The sequence below is a fragment of the Pantherophis guttatus genome, chromosome 7 (assembly GCF_059756535.1).
Source record: "Pantherophis guttatus breed Tessera chromosome 7, ASM5975653v1, whole genome shotgun sequence".
NCBI lineage: Eukaryota > Metazoa > Chordata > Lepidosauria > Squamata > Colubridae > Pantherophis > Pantherophis guttatus.
This window is the reverse complement of record NC_142069.1, coordinates 5,982,819-6,004,861: the sequence shown is the minus strand read 5'-3', so window position 1 is coordinate 6,004,861 and position 22,043 is coordinate 5,982,819. Positions and strand designations below refer to the sequence as shown.

Here is a 22,043-nt window from a genome sequence, read left to right as displayed (position 1 = left end):
CAGAAGTAGTAGATATGGGGAGAGTGATTTGGAAGATGGCCAATGAAACGCAGAGAATTGGAGAACGGAAAGGGAAGGTTTGGGGTCAGGAAGTCAGTGTTGGCTACGATATGATCGGGGACAGATTGCCGTGCTTAATAAATGAAAGATTTCATCAAAGACTATTTGTTTGGAAATGCAATTTATTTTGAGACGACACTGAAACCTGACATCTGGGAGTTGAAGTCCACAGGCTGTAAAAGAGCCACATTTGCCCACCCCTGCCCTATACCATTCTGGACAAATGGGAGGTCCAATCTCTTAAAAACCCTCCAGTGATGGGAGTTCCCACAACTTCTGGTGGCAAGTTGTTCCAACGATTAATTGTTGTGCCAGGAAATTTCTCCCTAGTTCCAGGTTGCTTCTCTCCTTGATTAGTTTCCATCCATTGTTTCTTGTCCTGCCTTCAGGTGCTTTGGACTTCTTTGTGGCAGCCCCTCAAATATCAGAATACTGCTATCATGTCACCCCTAGTCCTTCTTTTCATTAAACTAGACATACCCAATTCTAGCCAAAAGTTAACATGGCCCAAATAAAATTATGATAAATAAATAACCTATCCTGATTTCTAAAGACCGATCGATCCAACCCAACTCCAACCCATCGTCCACTATCCACAAGAGAGGAGAAATTCGATGAACAAAAAAAAAACCAACTCTCAATTCCGATAGTTCTAGTTAAAGATGGTATTTTAATTGGTCCGGCAATTGCAAAATATACAAATTTCCAAAAAAGGGGCAGGCCTGTTTTATAAGCCACGCAGCTCTTCACCTTCAGGGATGAGGGGGAAAGAAAATAGATTAAAATCATCCCGTACAGACACATAAAACTTAAAATTTCAATACAAAATTTATGAAGACTGGAACAGCGAGTTTGGGGGGGGAGACTCCGTGGTTCTGCGAGATCAATTAAATAAATAAATAGCCTCTTGCTCTTAAAAATGGTTGTTTAAAAAAAATCTAACTTCAAGTATCAAAGGGGAAAAAAAGCCCCAACCAACCAACGCGAGGAATCACCACTGCTAGAATTTTTAATAGCATTTAAATAGGATTTCCATGCCATGCCCCACACCCTGCAACCACAAAAACCGTTACACAATCCCACAATAATACGGTAATTAACAGCCTTTTAAGCTTTCTCCCTCCTTTCAAACAGGAAAAATCCATTTCGTTCTGAGATTTCATCCCCCCCATTTCCTTATTTCCGTCTCTTTCAAGGTGGACAGCATTTGTAAGAAAACAATTTGGCCTAAAACCATTATTGCAAAATGCACTTTGTCCAGAGAAGGGGGGGGCGGCTTTTTAGGGGGGGGGGCAGGGTAAGGATGGGAAGTGTTAAGTTTTTGTTTTGCCCCCATTTGCTCTATTTTGTCGTGGCAGAATTTCAAAAGGAAATATTTGCCACAGAATTTCAAAAGGAAATATTTGCCACAGAATTTCAAAAGGAAATATTTGCCACAGAATTTCAAAAGGAAATATTTGAGGGTGGGAGATGAGGCCATTCACACCTAGGTAAAAGTGTTTTTTTTTTTTTTTTAAAAGAAACATTCAAAATAATAAAAAATGTCTTTAAAAACCAAACAAAATTCAAAGAAGTTAATCTTAACAAGCAGAAAAAGCTTTTTGTTTACACTAGGAGTAAGGGCCCGATGGTCCCCTTATGACTTATGGACTTCAACTCCCAGAATTCCTGAGCACGGTTGGCTCAAGAATTCTGGGAGTTGAAGTCCACCAGCCATAAAGGAGCCCATCAGTCCCCTACCGCCGATCTACATGGAGTCTTATTATAAACATATAAACCCTCTCAGATTAGCAAGTCAACGCTTGGGCCTTGGGTCAAACAATCCTTTATTTGGAAAATAAAAATCACCTTTATCGCCCTGCAACCGTCCGCCTTGGGGACCTCATCCTCGCCCAGCAGTTGTCTACTTCCTATCTCATCATCCTGGACAGCTTTTCCAGGGTCAACTTTGGCAGAACAGTTCTATCTTAAAAAAAGAGGGCTTGCGTTCGAAACCAGACTTATTGTTACTTTTGTCCGTCACACACACAATCATCCTCAAGCGATTGGCATCAACTTGCGACAACGCGCCTGGTGGCCCAAATTCCCTCAAAGTTCCCAAAGACTTAATTACGTTCAAGTATTTTAAATTACGTTGGGTTTTTTGTTTTTGTTTTAAAAAGCGTTCGTTTTATTTGAGCCCGCTGTCGAATTGAGGACTGTGAATTGAGTGGCACACCTGGGAAACAGGAGAAACAGGCTGAGAAGTCACCAGGAGAAATTCTGGTCAGAAAGGAAAGCAAGCTTATTTACTCAGATGTCCTTCAAAACTAGCAAAAACAATCATTTAAAAATAATACTCTACAACTACTGCTAAGAATAGTTATTTCAACATGTAAAAAAAAAAGGGGGGGAGGCCCATAATAAATCAATCCACCTGAATGAAACTAACCTTAACTTTGTTCCTAAACATGCTATTCTAATGCGTTGAGCACCTACATCAGCCGTTCTTCAACTGTGCAATTTTTATTGGCAACACATGATTAGGACAAAACTCTAGCCCTGGAACCCTCTCTCCCTTTTCCTTGATATGAAAACTTGCAGATTTATGCTGGATACACGGCGAGGGTCTAAAATCCGTTTCCAGTGGCTAAAACAAGAGTGGAAAGCTGGAAAAAAAACAGCCTTGCCGGCTGTAAATTTGCAGATATCCACGAGTGACTCGGTTTGCTGGAAGTTCATTCGTTGTCGGTCGGTAGGAACATACCCTGTTTGCACCACGAGATGCTTGTAACGTAAACGATGCATCTTATGACTTCACTGGTCTCCAAAGAGACCTTCCCACAAGCCACACACACAAAGGTGGGGGAAAGGCAAGGCGGGGCAGAATCCCCCACACACATCCCAGGTCTGAAAAGAAGACCAGTGCCTCTCTCTTAACACCGGACTTTTAAAAAAATGGGCCTTTCCTGAGTGGGAAGTCTCCCACCCAACTAGAAAAGAAGCCAGGGTGTGCCAAGTGTCGTGTCCCATCACTCTCTCTCTCTCTCACACACACACAAACATCCCAAAGCAGGGTCAGGACACAGTCCTTGTACAGACGCGGATGTTCAGGGGGACGGAACTTTTAATGCACCCCTATAGAAGAAAGGAGAGGCCCTCGCTTACAAAAAGTGCGGACCAACTTTTCACAATTGTTTTATGGCCTCTTATCTCTCTTCTCTGCCTAGTCTGGGAGCAACTGATCGGGCTCTGTCTCGGACCAGTTCGCCAAGGACAGCTAAAATTCAGTGAACATCTAAGGTGGAAACGAAGAGGTGGGACAGACTCACGAATGTTCACACTTTTCATCTCCCCTTTCGCTTCTGTCTTAGCTACAAAGCCCACCTAAGCTGACCCTAACCCTTTTATCTTAAAGAGATGCTGGGGGTCAACATAGTAATCTTCCGCAAGGCAAGCTCGCTGCTTTAAAACCGAAACAAAACAGAATAACAATGACCAAAACTTGTAGGACGTATGGTGTGTAACAGAAGCACTTTGGTGCTTGCTGGAGTCAAATTGGAGTAGATGGGGGGAAAAAAACCAAACCCAGCTTTAAAATCAGGTTCAGATCCACAGTTTATATGCTGATGAAATAAAGTCTCTTTCTTTTCCTTTATTTTTTCCTCCATCTCTCTCTCTCTTTTTCTTTCTTTCTCTCTCTCTCTGGTGTTTCCTCCTTCCGCCGCTCCATATTTCTTAAGTCCAAGAAGGCAAGATAAACCAGCGATGGAGATCATCAACAAATCAACTGGAGTCGAACGGAGATGTTGTGGAGCAGGCTGCCAAGTTTCGGAGATGAATGATGGCACGGCGGTTGGCTTCCACCAAGGTTCCCGAAGTCCCGCCGAAAGAGATTCTCAAGGTTGGGTGTGTGGAGGATTCAGGTTCTGCCGACAAAGGAAGAAAAAAAGAGAGAAGAAGACCAACGTGAGATGGTGGCTTTGGGTTTGGAGAAAGGGGTGGAGAAGCAGCTGAACTAGAACTAGACATGCAGAAGAGACAGTCACGGTAAGAAAAATGATCTAGAGAGGGGGACAAACGGGAGGTGGAGAAAAAAAGTTTGTTAGATGTGCGTGCAAGAGGTCCTGTTTCTCTGTACCAAAGGTTAGGCTTGTCCATGTCTCTTGGACCGAATTCTACAAAACAGTCAAACCATCTGCAATCTGCAGACAATTGATTGCGTTTCGAAGCTTCCTGCCTACTCACATAAAACTGACAATGTTACCTAGCTTGGTAATGAAACATCTGCAAGAATGCCAGCAGGCTTAGAAAGCACCAAAGACCCCACCATTCAACCCTGAGAGGAGAGGGGAGGGGAGGGGAGGGGAGGGGAGGAAGGGAGGAGAGGGGAGATGAAGAAGGCAAGGGAAAAGGGGAGGGGAGGGAGAAGGGGAGGGAAAGAGAAAGAGCGAAAGGAGGGAAGGGGAGAGGGGGAGGAGGGAAAAGGGGAGGGGTGGAGAGGAGGCCAGGGAGAGGGGTGGGAAGGAGAGAGAGAGGAGAGGGGAGATGGAGAAGGCAAGGGAAAAGGGGAAGTGAGGAGAGGAAGAGAGGAGAGAAGGAGCGAAAGGAGGGAAGGGGAGAGGAGAGGGAAGAAGAGGAAGGAGGGGGAAGGGAGGAGAGGGGTGATGGAGAAGGGGAGAAAAGGGAAGGAGAGAGAGAGGAGAGGGGAGATGCAGAAGGCAAGGGAAAAGGGGAATTGAGGAGAGGAAGAGAGGAGAGAAGGAGTGAAAGGAGGGAAGGGGAGAGGAGTGGGAAGGAGAGGAAGGGAGGAGAGGGGTGATGTAGAAGGGGAGAAAAGGGAAGGAGAGAGGAGAGGGGAAGGGAGGAGAGAGAGAGAGAGGGAAGGAGTGAAAGGAGGGAAGGGGAGAGGGAAAAGGGGAGGGGTGGAGAGAGGAGGTCAGGGAGAGGAGAGGAAGGGAATGGAGTAGGGAGGGAAGGAGAGAAACCCAAAATGTTTGCAACACCTGTTACTCCATTACAAAGAAGTGAGGCTAGCTAGTCCAAATGTCACACACAACGCAGCAAACTCCCTTTGGGGGGAAAAAAATGAAGCTGAAAGTGTGAAGTGAAGCTGAAAGACCCACATCCGCATTTCAGTACAAGAAGAACAAAGACAAGGAGGTGAATAATAATAATAATAATAATAATAATAATTTTATTTCTATACCGCCCTTCTCCCGAAGGACTCAGGGCGGTGTACAGCCAAAAAAAAAAGATGGCCACCTGTCATGGGGCAGAAGGAAAGGCTTGCCCCAGCATTGCTCAAAGTAGGGATGTAGATGCTTCACCAGCACCCCAACATTAAATTTGGCTTCCATAACTACCTTTAAGACAAGTCTTCTCTGCTGCCCTTTTGCCCTCCCTTTGCTAACCCAGGAAAAGACGGTGGCAGAATTGATTCCAAAGAAAATTCGGTTTCTTAACTTCCCATGCTGCATTACAGGAACAGAGGTAGTCCTCGATTTAACGACAATTGAGTCCAACATTTCTGTGGTTAAGCGAGACAGTTAGGTGAGCTAATTTCCCATGGTGGCGCAGTGGTTAGAATGCAGTATGGTAGGCAAACTCTGCCCACTGCCAGGAGTTCGATCCTGACCAGCTAAAGATTGACTCAGCCTTCTGAGGTCGGTAAAATGAGGACCCAGATTGTTGGGGGACACAGAGTGACTGTGTAAATCGCTAGGAGAGGGTTGTAAAGCAGTACAGAGCAGTATATAAGTCTAAGTGCTATTGTTAATTCTCTCTCTCTCTCCATCCAATTTCCTTCATCTATCTATCTATCTCTATCTATCCATCCATCCACTCTCCCTCATCTATCTAGGATCCCTCCCTCCCTCCCATCTATCTATTCTCTCTCTCTCTCTCTCCATTCAATTTCCCTCATCTATCTAGGATCTGTCTGTCTGTCTATCTATCTATTGATCTAGCTATCTCTAGCTATCCATCCATCTACTCTCCCTCATCTATCTAGGATCCCTCCCTCCCTCCCATCTATCTATTCTCTCTCTCTCTCTCCATTCAATTTCCCTTATCTATCTAGGATCTGTCTGTCTGTCTGTCTGTCTACCTACCTACCCTGTTTCCCTGAAAATAAGACATCCCCAGATAATAAGCCCAATGGGCTTTTGAGCGCATGCGCTAAAATAAGCCTCCCCCTGAAAATAAGCCCTCCCTGAAAATATTTAAACGCAGAGCTGGAAATCAGGTAAGATGGCAAGAGGAGCCCCATCTTGCTCCATGTGCCCCAAAATAATAAGACCTCCCCGGAAATAAGGCCAAGCACTTATTTTGGGGTTCAAAAAAAATATAAGACAGGGTCGGTCTATCTATCTATCTATCTATCTATCTATCTATCTATCTATCTAGCTAGCTAGCTAGCTAGCTAGCTAGCTATCATCATCTATCTATCCATCTATCCATCCATCCAGTCTCCCTCATCTATCTAGGATCCATCCATCCATCCATCCATCCATCCATCCATCCATCCATCTGCTAACCTAGGCCAAAATACTATTCTCTTGGTGCATGAAAACAGGAAATGATTTTCTAACGGTTAATGACAGAAATGCAACAGCCAGATGGAAAATCAAAAGCTCAACATGGATTCTTGCCAGCAAAACCAAAAGTCACCATATCGGCGAGATGGGTGGCATATAAATTTAATAAATGATTAAGAAACAAAGACACAGCCAGCCAGGCAGCAACGAAACAGGTTAAACCAACACACACGCACAAAGTTACTTACAGGCAAGCCTTCCCCAGTAATGGCTGTAAAGAGACAAAAGAAAAAAAGAGAGAGAAAAGAAATAAAATAAAGGGAAAGAAATCAGTGAAGGCGCATGAAAGCTTAGCAATCAGAAAATGGCAGCCCAGAGATGGAAAGCAATGGGGTAGAAGCAGATAAATCAAGAGACATGAAGCAGCTGATTCAGGATCAGCCTTCGTGCATGGAGAAGCAGCACCAAAAAACCAGCAACTCGGAGTCTTTTCAAACAAGGGCTGCTAATTGAGATCGTTTCAGACTTTTTATGAGAACAGCATTTCTCAACTTCGGCCATTTTAAGAGGGGTGGACTTCAACTCCCAGAATCCCCCAGCCAGCAGCTGAGGGATTCTGGGAGTTGAAGTCCACCCCTCATAAAATGGCCAAGATTCAAAACGCGGCAGTTTAGTATGAAGCCATTGTTGTACTGCTCTCTAGCTGGCAGAAACACAGAAAAATTGTCTTATTTAAAAATAAAAAAATAAATAAATATGGGTCGCGTCAGGGCATTTGGCCCTCTAAAATAGCCTTGGGACAGAGATTACGAGCCAACAGACAAAATATTTGCAGACTTTCTCCAGACTGAGGCTCATGGAGCCTGCCGGCAGTCGAATGCAAAAATGTTCCTTTTTTTGATTTTTCATTGTCTAAAACCATTCGGTGGCCTGGATCTCAAAAGAGTCACACACACATCCCAAATAAATACGACGAGCAATTGATCTGAGGAGGGGTCCTTGGTGCTCTCTTGAGCTTGGTGGTTTTCTTGCAGACGTTTTATCACCCAACTAGATAACCTCATCAGCGCTGCAAGGGAGTGACAGGAACAAATCATACCACCTACTAACACTGATGAAGTTACCTCGTTGGGTAACGAAACGTTTGCAAGAAAACTACCAAGCTCAGAGAGCACCGAGGACCTCTCACATTTCAACCCTGAGCTACAAATATTTTCCTCAGTCGGTAATTGATCTGATGCCCCTGAAATCCTTGGCTCTTAATTAGGGCCTAACCCAAAGGTGCTTTTTCAGGAGGCAACTGGATTTTCTTGGGTTTTTTTTTCTTTTGAAGACGTTTCGCTTCTCATCCAAGAAGCTTCTTCAGCTCTGACAGGATAGTGACCTTAAGACATGGTTATTTCGCTGGGCCAGATTGGACTGGAGGGGTTTTTAAGGGGAGTTTTAATGGTTTTTAACACTTAATATTGATTTTATCTGTTTTTATTGCTGTGAGCCGCCCTGAGTCCTTTCCGGAGAGAGGGCGGCATATAAGCTTAAATAAATAAACAGATAGATAGATAGATAGATAGATAGATAGATAGATAGATAGATAGATAGATGGGAATGGAAGGATTAATATTATATTCATTTAGATTCCCCACTATCTTGCCAGAGCTGAAGAAGCTTCTTGGATGAGAAGTGAAACCTTTTCAAAGAAAAACCAGAAAGTCCACTTGCCTCCTGAAAAAAAGCACCTTTGGGACGACCATGACTTGGATGACTGAGAATCTCTACAAACAATCAGGGCCTATTAGAAACTTTTGAGAAGGGTTAGTGGAGATGATTAAAAAAAAGCAACGTGCAAACCAAACCTACGTTCTTCAATGCATGTTCAAAAAAAAAAAAAAAACGTTTAAGGAAAAAAAATGCCTTTCTGGGATTATAGGCAGTCCTCGACTTCCAACCATCTGTTTTAGTGACCGTTCGAAATTACAACGGTGCTGGGAAAAAGGGACTTACAACCGGTCCTTCCGCTTACAACTGCAAGTAGCAGCATCCCCATGGTCATGCGATCAAAATTTAAGTGCTTAATAATTAGCACGTCATTATGACAGATGCAGCATCCCGGGGTCGTGCGATCGCTATTTTTATGACCTTCCCGGCTGACTTCTGACAAGCCGAGTCAATGGGGAGGGGGGGGAAGGGAAGCCAGATTTGCTTAACGACAGCCTGATTTGTTTAACGACTGCAGTGGCTCGCTCAACAACGGCAGGGATTCGCTCAACTGCGGCAAAATAGGGGCGCAAAACCAGCCACTGCCTTGCTAAGCAACGGAAATTCTGGTCGCCATCTTGGTTGTAAGTCGAGGACTGTCTGTATTCGGCGTGACTGATCCCCGTGGCGACTCAAGGGCTTGCCCAGTCGAGATTAAGCCGCTCACACCCTCACACACGCCCGTGCAAGTTAGTTAGTTAGGTTAGCTAGCCGAAAACATTTTGAACCCTCCAATGATACCAAGAGAAGGTCAGCGAGGAAGTGTGTCCGTTCAAACAAAAATTAAGCAAGACCAAGCATGTCCTCCTAAGATGTCACACAAATGGGACGGTCAGGCATGCTGGAAATTACGACCCACTATCAGCCATCACCACAAAAACACAACACCAACAAAAGAAAAAAGAACCAACTTGTCCGGGAAGCTGTACGGGGCCTTCCGGAGAGAGGCAGGTATGGACTGGTAAGGCGGCTGAAGCAGCGGCATGTTCCTCAAACCTGTTCATGCGAGGTTTTTTGACGGGTTCTGGACTGGCCAGAGGGACCACGCTATTACGCCTCATGAGCGCATGTGGTCCCTTCTTTGCGTCCTAGATCGGAGCGAGAGAAAGATAAGAAAAATAACAACAACAATAATAAAGAGAGATGAAAGCTATCAAGAAAAACAAAAAGAGAGCATTTAAAAACAAAACAAAATGAGGTCATCGTCGCACACACAAAAGCGAAAGCAAAAAGACAATTTTTTTTCATCAGAGGGTCAGACTAGATGACCTCTGAGGTGCTTTCCAAGCCGGACGTTCTACGGTTTCTGGGAAACAGGATTTGAGAAGCCCAAAGAAGAACCAGAATTTTTTTTCTATTTTTTTGCAAGCAGATGAAGAGGATGGAAAGATTTGGGGAATTGAGAACTCAGCGATGAGGTCTGAGGTCATTGTTTGATCCAGAGAGGGGTGTCCTACCCCCCAAAAAAGGAGGTGGGGTCAAACTAAAGAGGTAGGCGGAGCCAGACTGAAATCAACGTTCCATTAAACTTAACTATCTTTTTACCTACAAAATGTGGGATGGAAGCCAACAGCTTTTTTACCCTAGTGAAACATTTAGCGCTTAGCTTCAACAGTGAGATAAGCTGTAATATATAAATTTAGAAATAAAATTTGAAAGATAAATAGCTGATGACATTGATCGTTGAGAATCAGCTGCTTTCACTGAGGAGGAAGGTACCTGGACAGCAAAGTGAAGGCACAGAAAATCAAATCTGACCACTGTTTTATCTTTATCAACACTTTTAAAGCCTTGTAAAATTATCCAGTTGCTTTTATGCAAAACCCAGTTTAAAGCTTGCCTTTTCAGCTCAAAATTCCTACATTGGTAAGCTGTTGAATACACATCATTTTAAAGGGGGCACAGCCTGGCTTTAAGCCACAGAAAAAAAGGCCTCTGATTGAATCAATTCTTATTCCTTATTTACTGGCCACAGTGATAGACTAGACTAGACTGAGTTGGAAGGGACCTTGGAGGTCTTCTAGTCCAACCCTCTGCTTAGGCAGGAAATCCTACACCACTTCAGACAAATGGTTATCCAATCTCTTCTTTAAAACTTCCACTGTTGGAACATTTACAACTTCTGGAGGCAAGTTGTTCCACTGGTTAATTGTTCTGTCAGGAAATTTCTCCTTAGTTCTAAGTTGCTTCTCTCCTTGATTAGTTTCCATCCTTTGCTTCTTGTCCTGCCTTCAGGTGCTTTGGAGAATAGCTTGACTCCCTCTTCTTTGTGGCAGCCCCTCAAATATTGGAAGACTGCTATCATGTCACCCCTGGTCCTTCTTTTCATTAAACTAGACATATCCGATTCCTGCAACCTTTATTTCTAGATTTTATCCTCCAGTCCCTTAATAATCTTTGTTGCTCTTTCTTCTCTGCACTCTTTTTCTAGAGTCGCCACATCTTTTTTACATCGTGGCGACAAAAACTGGATGCACTATTCCAAGTGTGGCCATACCAAGGCATGATGAGTAACAAGACTGTAAATAAAATTTCCAGCCCTGCAGCTGGAAAGGCCAATAACTGAACTGGGAATCCTTTGCAGAGTAAAATAAGGGGCATCCAATGCTGAACATTTTTTGGGGAATAGGTGCCTGTGCTATGAGCTCATGATGTATTTTGGGGGTGAGGGGGGAAGAGAGAGAATGGCCCCTTAGCAAGCCAGCTGCACTCACCTCTGGCCTGTCCCGGTGAGTATTCACAGCTTCAACGTTCAGATAGATGGACTCCACTCGGCAACCTTAGAGAAAGAGGAAAGGAGGATGTGGCAGGATGAAGAACATGTCAGCGCTTCAGCTGCGCTCTTTTAATCCGATTATGAGATTAAAACAGACTCAAGTATTTGGGGGTGGGGTGGGGTGTTAAATGTAACTTAAATTAAATCAGTTGAGCAATTAATTCTTAAAAGCAGCACTGAACCTGCAGGGGTTCAAACAGCACCCAGGAAAAAGCATTTTTTTGTCCTTCAGGAATGCCAGAGAGAAGAGCAAAGATAGTCAAATTCAAGTCAAAAGTATGAGAACAGCAGCAGTTGTTGTTATTATTATTATTATTATTATTATTATTATTATTATTATTATTATTATTTAATTAGGGGACAACCCTGGGAGTTTTATATGCACTGCTCTGTGATAACGCTGGTTATGTTGACCAAAAAATGGGTAAAGCAAATAGGAAGTGAGGCACAGGGCAATTTTCCTGAGCTAAACCATCTGTTCTGGATGCAAATCAGCTAAGGTAGCATTATGGGGTATTGATCGGGGCTTATACAATCAATGCTAAATTGACTTTTGCATTCTGTGGAACCTCTTGAGCTGAACTGTCTTCAATCTTATCTTAACTCCTAGATAAGAGTAAAAGACGGGGAAGGGAAGGCAGTAAACCTTCCATTCTCTTGCTAAACAGACACAGTTCTTGATTCTTCCCTTGTAGCTTGGGAGATTTCCCCAGTCAAGTTGCTCATAGAGATAGTCTTCGATTTACGACCATAATGAAGCCCGAGATTTCTGTTCGCTAGCTAAGCCAGACATCTGTTAAGTTCAATTTTGTTCCCTTTTATGACCTTTCTTGCCACAGTCATTAAATGAATCCCCGCAGTTGTTTTAAGTTAGTAGTGCGATCCAGGGGTGGGTTCTACCTTAAGTGGTTGCAGGAAAAAAAGGGTTTAAAAGCCTCTGACGATCAGGCAGCCCAGCTGGGATTGTCAGAGGCTTTTAAAGGCATTTTTTTTCCTACAACCTCTTCGGCCGGGGATGCGGCAATGGTCGTTAAGTGTGAAAAACGGTCATAAATTACTTTTTTCAGTGCTTTTGCAACTTCGGTCGCAAAACGAATGGTTGTAAGTTAAGGACTATCTGTAACCACACCAATCGCCTCGTGTGCCTGATTTCAGCCAAGCCGAGCGTGTTGTGCGAACACAGCTGTTCTCTTACGAAACATATTTGCTCACCGTAAGCTACAGGACTCAGTTTCAGGACTGTATGGAGAGGACATTTCAGATAGGGCATTTCTTCTGAAAGGCAAAATAAAATAAAGGATTAAAAACGATCGACTGGATTCATGCTACACCTGGACACAAACGGTACCCCCCCATCCTGCTTCTACAACTCCCTTTTAATCCAGCCCTTTTCAAACTTCAACTCCCAGAATTCAGAATGGTGCCCAGGGAATTCTGGGAGTTGAAATTGTCCCGTTTGAACAGGAAAAAAAAAAAAAACCCTGCTCGAAATCCCAAAAGATTCAAAGAAGCTTCTTGGATGAGAAGCGAAACGTCTTCAAAAGAAAAAACAAGACAGTCCAGTTGCCTCCTGAAAAAGCATCTTTGGGACAACCTGGGTGACTGGGAATCTCTACAGATTTTTAACTCTACAATTTGGGACGGATACTCTTTGAATAGTGTGGGAGTAGGAACGGCTATCCAGAGGAAAAAATTGCAGACTACAGGAATCAGGAGCACCACTCAGGTGACCCTGAGGACACAGAGAAACCTCGAAGTGCTTCCATGACCCTCTAAAAGGATGCAAAGGACCAGCTGTCTGCAAGGAATATAAATCCTTCCTTTCCCCATTATCCTGTCAGAGCTGAAGAAGCTTCTCAGATGAGAAGCGAAACGTCTTCAAAAGAAGAAAAAACAAGAAAGCCCAGTTGCCTCCTGAAAAAAAGCACCTTTGGGAAAATCCCAGAGGTATTTATTTTTTCCAAAAGACAACTGGACTTTCTTGAAGTCCTTTGAAACGTTTTACTTCTCGTGCAACAAGCTTCTTCGGTTCCAGATCCTGCTTGAAACTTTCTCCCCTGCTTGGGGGGTGGATGGTGGGGGGAGTCAGTTAACACCCCCCTTGCAAGGATCACAGCGCCCATCCTAAATTCATTTCTTCCATTCCTGCGTCAGGGAAGTTGCAGAGAGCGTAGAGGCCCACCTGCGCTTTTGTCGAGGAAGTAAGCCAAGAGGCAACGCATGACGGCCTGGTGACAAATCACAAGGACGTTTTCCTGTCTTTCCAGCTCCATGATGACCGGTTCCAATCTCTGCACCAGATCTTGATAGGACTGAGGGGTTCGGGGGAGAAAAAAAAGGACCAAGAGAAGGTGATGAGAAACAGATTTGTCTTTCTGCAGAAATTAATGAGCCGCAGAGCCCAGATCTCCAACTTTGGCCACTTTTAAGACTTGTGGACTTCAACTCCCAGAATTCCTCCGCCAGCATCAACTCCCAGAATTCTAGAGAAATGCCCATCAAATGAATTGGTTGGCTGAGGAATTCTGGGAATTGGAGTCCACGAATCTTAAAGTTGTCAAGGAAGGCTGGAGATCCCCGATTAGAGGAAGCAAAAACTATGCAGTGCCAGAAATGGGCAATCTTTTGGATCCTGTAAGAGGAATTTCCTGGCCTCCTTTAGTACAGGGAGTCCTCAACCGTTTTTCACACTTATGGCCATTGCAGCATCCCCACAGTCACATGATCAAAATTCAGATGCTTGGCAACTGACTCATCTTTGACGGTTGCAGTGCCCTGGCATCACATGATCCCTTTTTGAGGCCTTCTGACGGCCAAAATCAATGGGGAAGCCAGATTCACTTAACAATCACGTTACTAAGTTAAAACCTGTGGTGATTCACTTAACAACGGTGACAAGAAAGGTGGAAAAATGGGGCAAAACTCATTTAACAAATGTCTCAGTCAGAGAAATTTTGGCTCCAATCGTGGTCGTGAATTGAGGACTACCTATATGAGGACCAGTTCTAAGTCGTATTTTTTTTTAGCGCAGGTGTTAACTTCAAATAGTCGCTAAACAAACGATTGCAAGTCGAGGATTACCTGTACACAATTGTTTTAATAATTCCAACATTGGCCGAAGAGCCACACAGGGTGGGAGGAAATGTTAAGGCTCCCGATTTCAGGTGGTCAGCACTAGCATATTGCTTGGGCATCCATCCCACCCAACGGTTAAAAACACACTTGGTGTGACAAAACACAAACCTCTCCTGATGGATAGCGGTAATAATATTTGTCTTGGTCACGTAGAACAAATTCTTCCGGATACTTTTCTTTGATTTCGTCATAAGTCATATCTTCACACACACCCTACCAAAAAAAAAAAAAAAAATGATGAAGGATGAAGGAGAAGGAGAAGAGGAGGAGGAGGAGGAAGAACAAGAGGAAGAAGAAAAGGAAGGGGAGGGGGAGAGGGAGAAGGAGTGGAAGAGGAGGAAGATGAAGAGGAGGAAGAGGAGGAGGAGGAGGAAGAAGAAGAAGGAGAAGGAGAAGGAGAAGGAGAAGGAGAAGAAGAAGAAGAAGAAGAAGGAGAAGGAGAAGGAGAAGGAGGAGAAGGAGAAGGAGAAGGAGAAGGAGAAGGAGAAGAAGAAGAAATAATCCACTTTACAGCGCTTTCTCAAACTTCTGCCAATCTTTACACCAGACTGTGCTCAGCAGCCATAACTCAAAACAAATTTCAACATCTGCTGTATTTTCATATCTATTTGGGGAATTTTGCAGAGATCTTCAAACTTGGCAGCTTTAAGACTTGTGGACTTCAACTCCAAGTATTCTCCAGCCAGCATAGCTGGAGAATTCTGGGAGTTGAAATCCACAAGTCTTAACGCTGCCAAGTTTGGGGACCCCTGTCCTAGAGTGTCTCTGCCAGTCTGGACAACTTCCAGCTCTGTGGTCTTCAACTCCTAGAATTCTACATAATCACCTTGGTTATTCAGATCAATTGGCTGGCTGAGGAATTCTGGGAGTTGAAGTCCCCAAGTCTTAAAAGTTGCCAGATTTGGCCACCCTTGCTATGTGGAAATAAGTTCCAAACTCTCTTGCATTCTCTTTTTCCTTCCAACTTTTGCAAGAACTTCTTGTCCCCTTCTCTCCAAAAAGGCCGGTCTCGTGCCCTTGGCACCTGTCCACCTTTGTTCTTATCTCATGTTTACAGACTGAGTGGAAACTTAATTCTCACACTCAGAACGGACGGGAAAATGAAGGGGGCCTTTCTTTCTCCAGTAACTTAAGAATGGTCAGCCAAATTCTTCTCAATCCTTCCTTGGAGAGCCAGGAGGGTCTCTTTTTGGAGAGAGAGTGAGATGGAGGGGGGAAGGAAGAGAATGGACAGCTTTTCCCACCAATAGGTAAAGGTAAAAGTTCCCTTCACACATATGTGCTAGTCGTTCCCGACTCTAGGGGGCGGTGCTCATTTCCGCTTCAAAGCCGAAGAGCCAGCGCTGTCCGAAGACGTCTCCGTGGTCATGTGGCCGGCATGACTAAACGCCAAAGGCGCACGGAACGCTGTTACCTTCCCACCAAAGGTGGTCCCTATTTTTCTACTTGCATTTTTACGTGCTTTCGAACTGCTAGGTTGGCAGAAGCTGGGACAAGTAACGGGAACTCAACCCGTTATGCTGCACTAGGGATTCGAACCACTGAACTGCCGACCTTTTGATCATCTTAGCCACTGAGCCGCTGCGTCCCATTCCCACCCTTTGGTTTATTCTGCAATGCTCCCCCAAAAAAGTGGTTCTTACAGCATCAATTTCATTCAAAGCCTTCCACTGCTCATAGGGCAGGTCAAGAGCTTCTGCCGTCTGGATTGTCCTCTTTAGATGGCTGGTCCAGACTCTGAGATCATTCAGATTTTGCTCCTTGACAAAATTGTTCAGCTCGCTGGCAAACTAGAAAAGAAAGGAAATATACAGAAAATGATGACTCAGCTCCTGTGGGTTTGGGCTAACTAACTGTTTGTCAGGGCCAAAGTATTTGGTCTAGACTCTAGCCCAAAGCTGTGGGCCAGACAGAAAAATTGAAAAAAAAATAAATTCTGAAAATTACTTCCATTAAACTACAAAGACGTGACAAAGAAAGTCAACAGAAACTGAACTATTCAAAGGAGATCTTCCCTCAAAGGGTTGGGGAAGATGGAACTCATTCAAGAATGTCTTCTAGACCACCACAAAGTTCTCCAGAAGCTTCAAGGTTCTCCACGATTCCTGAAGAGTTCCTCTGTCTTCCAAAATGGTTTTATGGAGGAACAAACTAAAGAGAAGTTTGTCTTTTCCAAAAAGCAAGATCTCTCAAGAAATACTTTTGGAAATTGGTTAACCTTGGTGGTCACCACAAGCATTGTAAGATGTTTTCAGTGGACCTTCGCTGGCTTTCTGTGAAGGTCGCCCCTTCTTCTTTGTGAAGGCAATTCTGGCTTACGCTCCTACCACCCCACTCCCAGGTCCATTTACTCAGAAGTAAATGACACCCATACCTTCTTGCCTCTGCTGGAGAGCCCCGAGTCGCCACCGATCTTCCCTTTGAGGTTGAATTCGCTCTCGCCGTGCCGACACAAGTAGATAGTCCGGGGTTGCACGTGGATGTTCATCAGGTAGTAGACAATCCGACTTTGGATGTGATCCTGGACTCTGTTCACCAGGTACCTTCGACCAACGTCGATCACTTTGATGAGCGACAACTCTCTAGGGGACGAAAACACACAGGATGACCATGGTAGCGTGAAATAGCCCTCAAAGTGAGATCAACTCTCTCAGAGCACTGATGATGTTACCTAGTGGGGTCATGAAATGTCTTCAAGCAAACAACCCAGGTCAGAGAGCACCAAGGACTCTAAAGTCCTCCTCCACCACCGCAAACCACACTCCATGAGACTTCAAGGACTGATTGTATGTCCCTTCATTCCACGCCGTTGTAACTTTAAACAGTCACTAAATGAATGGCTGTTAACTGAGGACTGCTTGTATTTTCAGCAAAGAAGCAGCTAGTTTGAGTAGCTTGAATGCAAATCTGGACCCAGCTGAACCAGGAGTAGTAATCCCGGTGTTTCCTGACCTGTCGTATCCATCCGGATCAAGAGGCTGGTAACTGGATTGATAGCAGCTGATTCTCTTCATGAAATCTTCCATGGCGTCCGTTGAGTTGCAGTCTTTATAATCTGGGCTGGACAGCTTGACTTCCTAAAAAATAGGAAAGGTTAAAAATAGCAACAAGCCCATCGTTATATCAAGTCTGTTTTAGCGATGTTAAAAAAAGCAGCGTTTGTCAACCTGGCCAACTCTTAAGATGTGTGGACTTCAACTCCCAGAATTCCCCAGCCAGCCTGCTGGGGAATTCTGGGAGTTGAAGTCCACACATCTTAAGAGTTGGCCAGGTTGACAAACACCGTTAACAAAATAAAGTCCACAGTGTTCAATCTGTCTTGTGGCTAAGTCCTCGACTTAGGACCGCAATGGAGCCCCAAGTTTCCATTGCTAAGCGAGGCAGTTTTGCCCCGTTTTACCACCAGTGGTTAAGTTGATCGTTGAAGTTGCTAAGTTAGTAACCCAGGTTGTTAAGCGAATCTGGCTTCCCCATCGACTTTGCTTGTCAGAAGGACGCAAAAAAAGTGATCCCGTGACCCCAGGACACTGCGATCGTCATAAATATGAGTCAGTCACCAAATGTCTGAATTTTGATCCCATGACCATGGAGAGGTTGCCGTGGTGCGAAAAACAGTCGTAAGTCACTGGGTTTTTTTTTTTTCAGGGTCATTGTAACTTTGAACAATCACCAAACAAACTGATCAGTTGGTGAGAGATGTTCTCTCACTCAACTCTGATCCCTTCCAGTGGTGGGATTCAAATAATTTAACAACCGGTTCTCTGCCCTAACGGTTAGGTGGGTGTGGCCATGGTGGGAGCAAAAATGGGCCGCTGGGGGGGGATGCGCCCCCCCCCTGCACCGTTTTGGCCCTAGTAGGCCTCCCTGTAGCCTCCTGGAAGTCAAAATGGGGCACCTGGGGACTCCTGGAAGGGATGGGGTGGGGCCAGCCAGTAATTTAACTACTGGCTCGCCCGAACCGGCTGAATCCAACTACTGATCCCTTCCCAGAAATATTATTCTTCTCCAGCCCAATCTGAAGGATTTTCTGGGGTCCAGACAGGACTTCAGGGACAGGAAACTCTCTTCATATTTACCATGATGTTGCTCGCCACCACAGTCGGGTCGTTGCAGACGGACTCTATGAAGAACACCTGAGAGAAGGAGAAGACATTAGAATTAAGGTATCATGACCGTATGACTTTTCTATGCGCAAAAATGGAAGGACAGTTCGATTCCTAACATGGACGGAATGGTTGCAGAAGTTGATGGAGTTGGCTGAAATGGCGAAACTGACCACTTTGATTAAAGAAAAGAATATTATACAGTTGTGGCCAAAATTGTGGAAATCTTTTGGGAAAAGTGTATTTTGGAGGTTTGATGGCTAATCACACCACTTTTTTTTGGAGTTTCAAGATAATCCTATTCCACTGCTGGAATGGCCTGGGAATAGCCCAGACCTTCACCCAATGGAAAATCTATGGAGCCGACTAAAGAAACTTGTTAGTCAGAAGCGACCCAGCAATAAAACCTAGTTAATAGAAGCCATCATTCAATCAATCTTGGTTTCACATTAGAACATCTGCAGAACTCAAAGACTTGGTTCACTCTATGGGAAGACGTTGTAAGGCCGTCATTCATGCTAAAGGTTACCCAACTAACTGACATCGTGATAATTTTTGTATACCTCGTTTTTTCTACGTATTTCACTTTTCTTCTTTATACTGCAACTGCTATTCTAATAGCAAATCCTTCCTAAAAATTATTGCATTACATTCTTGATTAAATTATCTTTCCATTGATATATCATTTTATGGTACTACTACTACTACAAAAAAAGTGGTATTATTAGCTAGATTTAGAAAATACACTTTTCCCAAAAGGTTTCCACAATTTTGGCTACTACTGTAAGTACTTTTGTTTCCATATGGACACAAAGTTTCTGAACTTTGTGCGTGAAGTGGAAAAGAATGGAACTTTGATTTTGAGTTTTACCGAGTAGATTGATAGAACTTTATAGAAACGGCTTTCTGATATTATTGTGAAAAAGCAAAAAGTTGTGATTTGATGTGAATGCCTTATTTTACTGGAACAGAGAGAGTTGGAAGTCAATCTTTCTTTTTCTTTATCCTTCCTCACTTCTTTTCCCCCTCTTCCTCCCCACCGTTTTCCTATTTACTTTTGTATTTTGTATCTTATCTTATCACCCAGTAAAAATGTATTTTACTAATGACTGTATGACTTTGCTGGATACAAGGTTGAAGGATCCCGCCAACATTTTTCTACGCAATTAAACACTACAGCTCCTGCAGAAAAGTCTTCCTCAAATCTTCAAGCAGAAGACAACAAGGACTCCATGACAGCCTCTTCTGCATATTAACTATTATGGGCACCGTAAAAGAAGATTGTCCCACCTTCTCCAATCTCCCACTCTCCTAAGAATTCATCCGAGTTCTCCAACTTCTACAGATTTTTCTCGACTTACGAGTCCAAAATTTCCGTTGCTAAGCAGGACAGCGGTTCAGTTTTGCCCCATTTTACGACCTTTTTTTACCGCAGTTGTTAAGTGAATCGCTGCAGAACGCTAAATTAGTTAACACGGTTGTTCAGTGAATCTGGGTTCCCCACTGACTTTGCTCGTCAGACGGTCACAAAAGAGGATCACGTGATCCCGGGATACTGCAACCGTCATAAATACGAGCCAGTTGCCGAGCGTCTGAATTTTGGGGGGTGATGCTACAACAGTCGTGTGAAAAACGGTCGTAAGTCACTACCAGCTAGTGACTTATGAATGAAATTCTGGGCTGCTGTTATAACTTTGAATGGACAGTAAACATCATCTCCTTTTAACGACCTCATAATCCCTTGCACCGGGGTAGAGTCTGGGCAACTGAATGGAGCAGTGTTTACTGGCCGGATGCCCTTCCTGTCACCAATGCGGAGTTTTATTCAGCAGATAAATTCTCATTGTGCCCAGATAGAGAGAGAAATATCTGCCTCTACCTAGGATCGAACTCACAGCCTCCTGATTGTGAGGCGAGAGCTCCACCTCTAGCCACCGCACCACACTAAGCGAATGGTTGTAAAACGAGAACTACCCGTTTGTCCCGAGAAGCAGACCTACAGCTACACCAATGTTCTCCAAAGGGTTCCTATTAAATGTGCTGGGCGGAAAGGCCCAAAAACCTTATGTCAGGTTTCGATGTCGTCTCAAATAAAATAAATTGCATTTCCAAACAAATAGTCTTTGGTGAAATCTTTCATTTATTAAGCACGACCATCTGTCCCCGATTATGTCGTAGCCAACACTGACTTCCTGACCCCAAACCTTCCCTTTCCGTTCCCCAATTCTCTGCGTCTCATTGGCCATCTTCCAAATCACTCTCCCCATATCTACTACTTCAGCTCCCAGGAATGTCCCCCCCCTCCCATCTCATCTCCTAGGGGATATTATCTTCAGGGAAAGTAAATAGGTGAAAAGTCAAGCGTCCTCTTGCCAGCTACCCCCTCTTCTCCTTCTTACGTCAGCACTAGAGTAAATGCAGGTCGAAGTGCTGACACCTTACCCTGCTGGGAATTATGGCAGTTGTAAGCCAGCCCTACCTGTAGGGAATTGGGTTGGGGAAAGATCTGAGTCTGGGCAAGGTGCCGGCTACGTCCAGAGGGAGGGAACCTGTACAAACAGCAGTAGGCCAAGTCTTAAAATCCCCTCACGTTTTTGGTTCAAGAATGTCACTCACTTTATATCCGTTTTCTTTGGCAAAATGCAAGACTATGGATCTTCGCTCGCGGGTTGTGTTGGTGGCGTCAAAAACCTGGGAAGGGAAGAAAGATAAAAAAAAAGACATCAGACAGCTCATTTTTGTCGGTTGGTTTTCAAGAAAGAGATAAACTTTTCCCAACCATCTTTAAATTAAGATGAGCACAATTGTTCTGCTTTCCATAATTGAAAGCAATTCCTCCAGCGTGGACATGGGATGGATGCGTGGAATAATTAAGAGTTTTGGTTTTTTTAAGATGGGACACATCCTTAAGGTCCCCAGGGCAATGTTTATCTCTTCTCCTCTTCAGAAAAGCCAGACTACCATCCCACATATTTTTAGCTATCAAGATGCTAAGAATTATAAATTTGAGAGGTCCTTGGTGCTCTCTGAGATTGGTTGTTTTCTTGCAGAATTTCATTACCCAAACTAAGTAACGGGAACTGATGATGTTACTTAGTTGGGTTATGAAACGTCTGTAAGAATACAACCAAACCAGTGGTGAAATTCAAATTCTGTGGGCGTGGCAGGAGAAGGATACTGCAAAATCTCCATTCCCACCCCACTCCAGAGGAAGGATACTGCAAAATCTCCATTCTCTCCCCACTCCTGGGGGAAGGATACTGCACAATCTCCATTCCCTCCCCACTCCTGGGGGAAGGATACTGCAAAATCTCCATTCCCACCCCACTCTAGGGGAAGGATACTGCAAAATCTCCATTCCCACCCCACTCCAGGGGAAGGATATTGCAAAATCTCCATTCCCACTCCACTCCAGGGGAAGGATACAATCTGGGGCCAGTCAAGAGTTGGTATTTGCCGGTTCTCCGAACTACTCAAAATTTCCGCTACCGGTTCTCCAGAACCTGTCAGAACCTGCTGAATTTCACCCCTGAACCAAACTCAGGGACCACCAAGGAACCCCTCATGTCAACGCTGAGTCACAAATATTCTCCTTTATTGGAATCATTAAGCTTGGACTCAGAGATCTTTAAGGATTCCTGCAAATTTAAAAACCACAGGATAGATCTGGAGGAGGTTCGTTAAGACAATTTAAAT

General features: G+C 44.2%; 1 protein-coding gene across 7 annotated transcripts in view; it reads right to left on the bottom strand.

Annotated features, from left to right (window-relative positions):
- Positions 1-710: 710 nt before the first annotated feature.
- PFKFB3 (6-phosphofructo-2-kinase/fructose-2,6-biphosphatase 3) overlaps positions 711-22,043 on the bottom strand; it is an 83,885-nt gene continuing 62,552 nt past the window's right edge. For 4 of the 7 annotated variants that reach the window (XM_034436641.3, XM_034436639.3, XM_087873573.1 and 1 more), the window contains exons 5-15: positions 20,964-21,038; positions 18,321-18,377; positions 17,197-17,321; positions 16,619-16,826; positions 15,888-16,034; positions 14,353-14,457; positions 13,292-13,421; positions 12,322-12,384; positions 11,048-11,112; positions 9,245-9,421; positions 711-3,968 (exon numbers count right to left, since the gene is read on the bottom strand). In XM_034436641.3, coding sequence (XP_034292532.2) covers positions 3,939-3,968; positions 9,245-9,421; positions 11,048-11,112; positions 12,322-12,384; positions 13,292-13,421; positions 14,353-14,457; positions 15,888-16,034; positions 16,619-16,826; positions 17,197-17,321; positions 18,321-18,377; positions 20,964-21,038 — 1,182 coding nt within the window. In that variant the 3' untranslated portion in view covers positions 711-3,938. Of the gene's footprint in view, positions 3,969-6,822; positions 6,850-9,244; positions 9,422-11,047; positions 11,113-12,321; positions 12,385-13,291; positions 13,422-14,352; positions 14,458-15,887; positions 16,035-16,618; positions 16,827-17,196; positions 17,322-18,320; positions 18,378-20,963; positions 21,039-22,043 lie in introns of those variants that run through there. The other 3 variants (XM_087873572.1, XM_060686246.2, XM_087873575.1) reach the window with 3 other exon arrangements.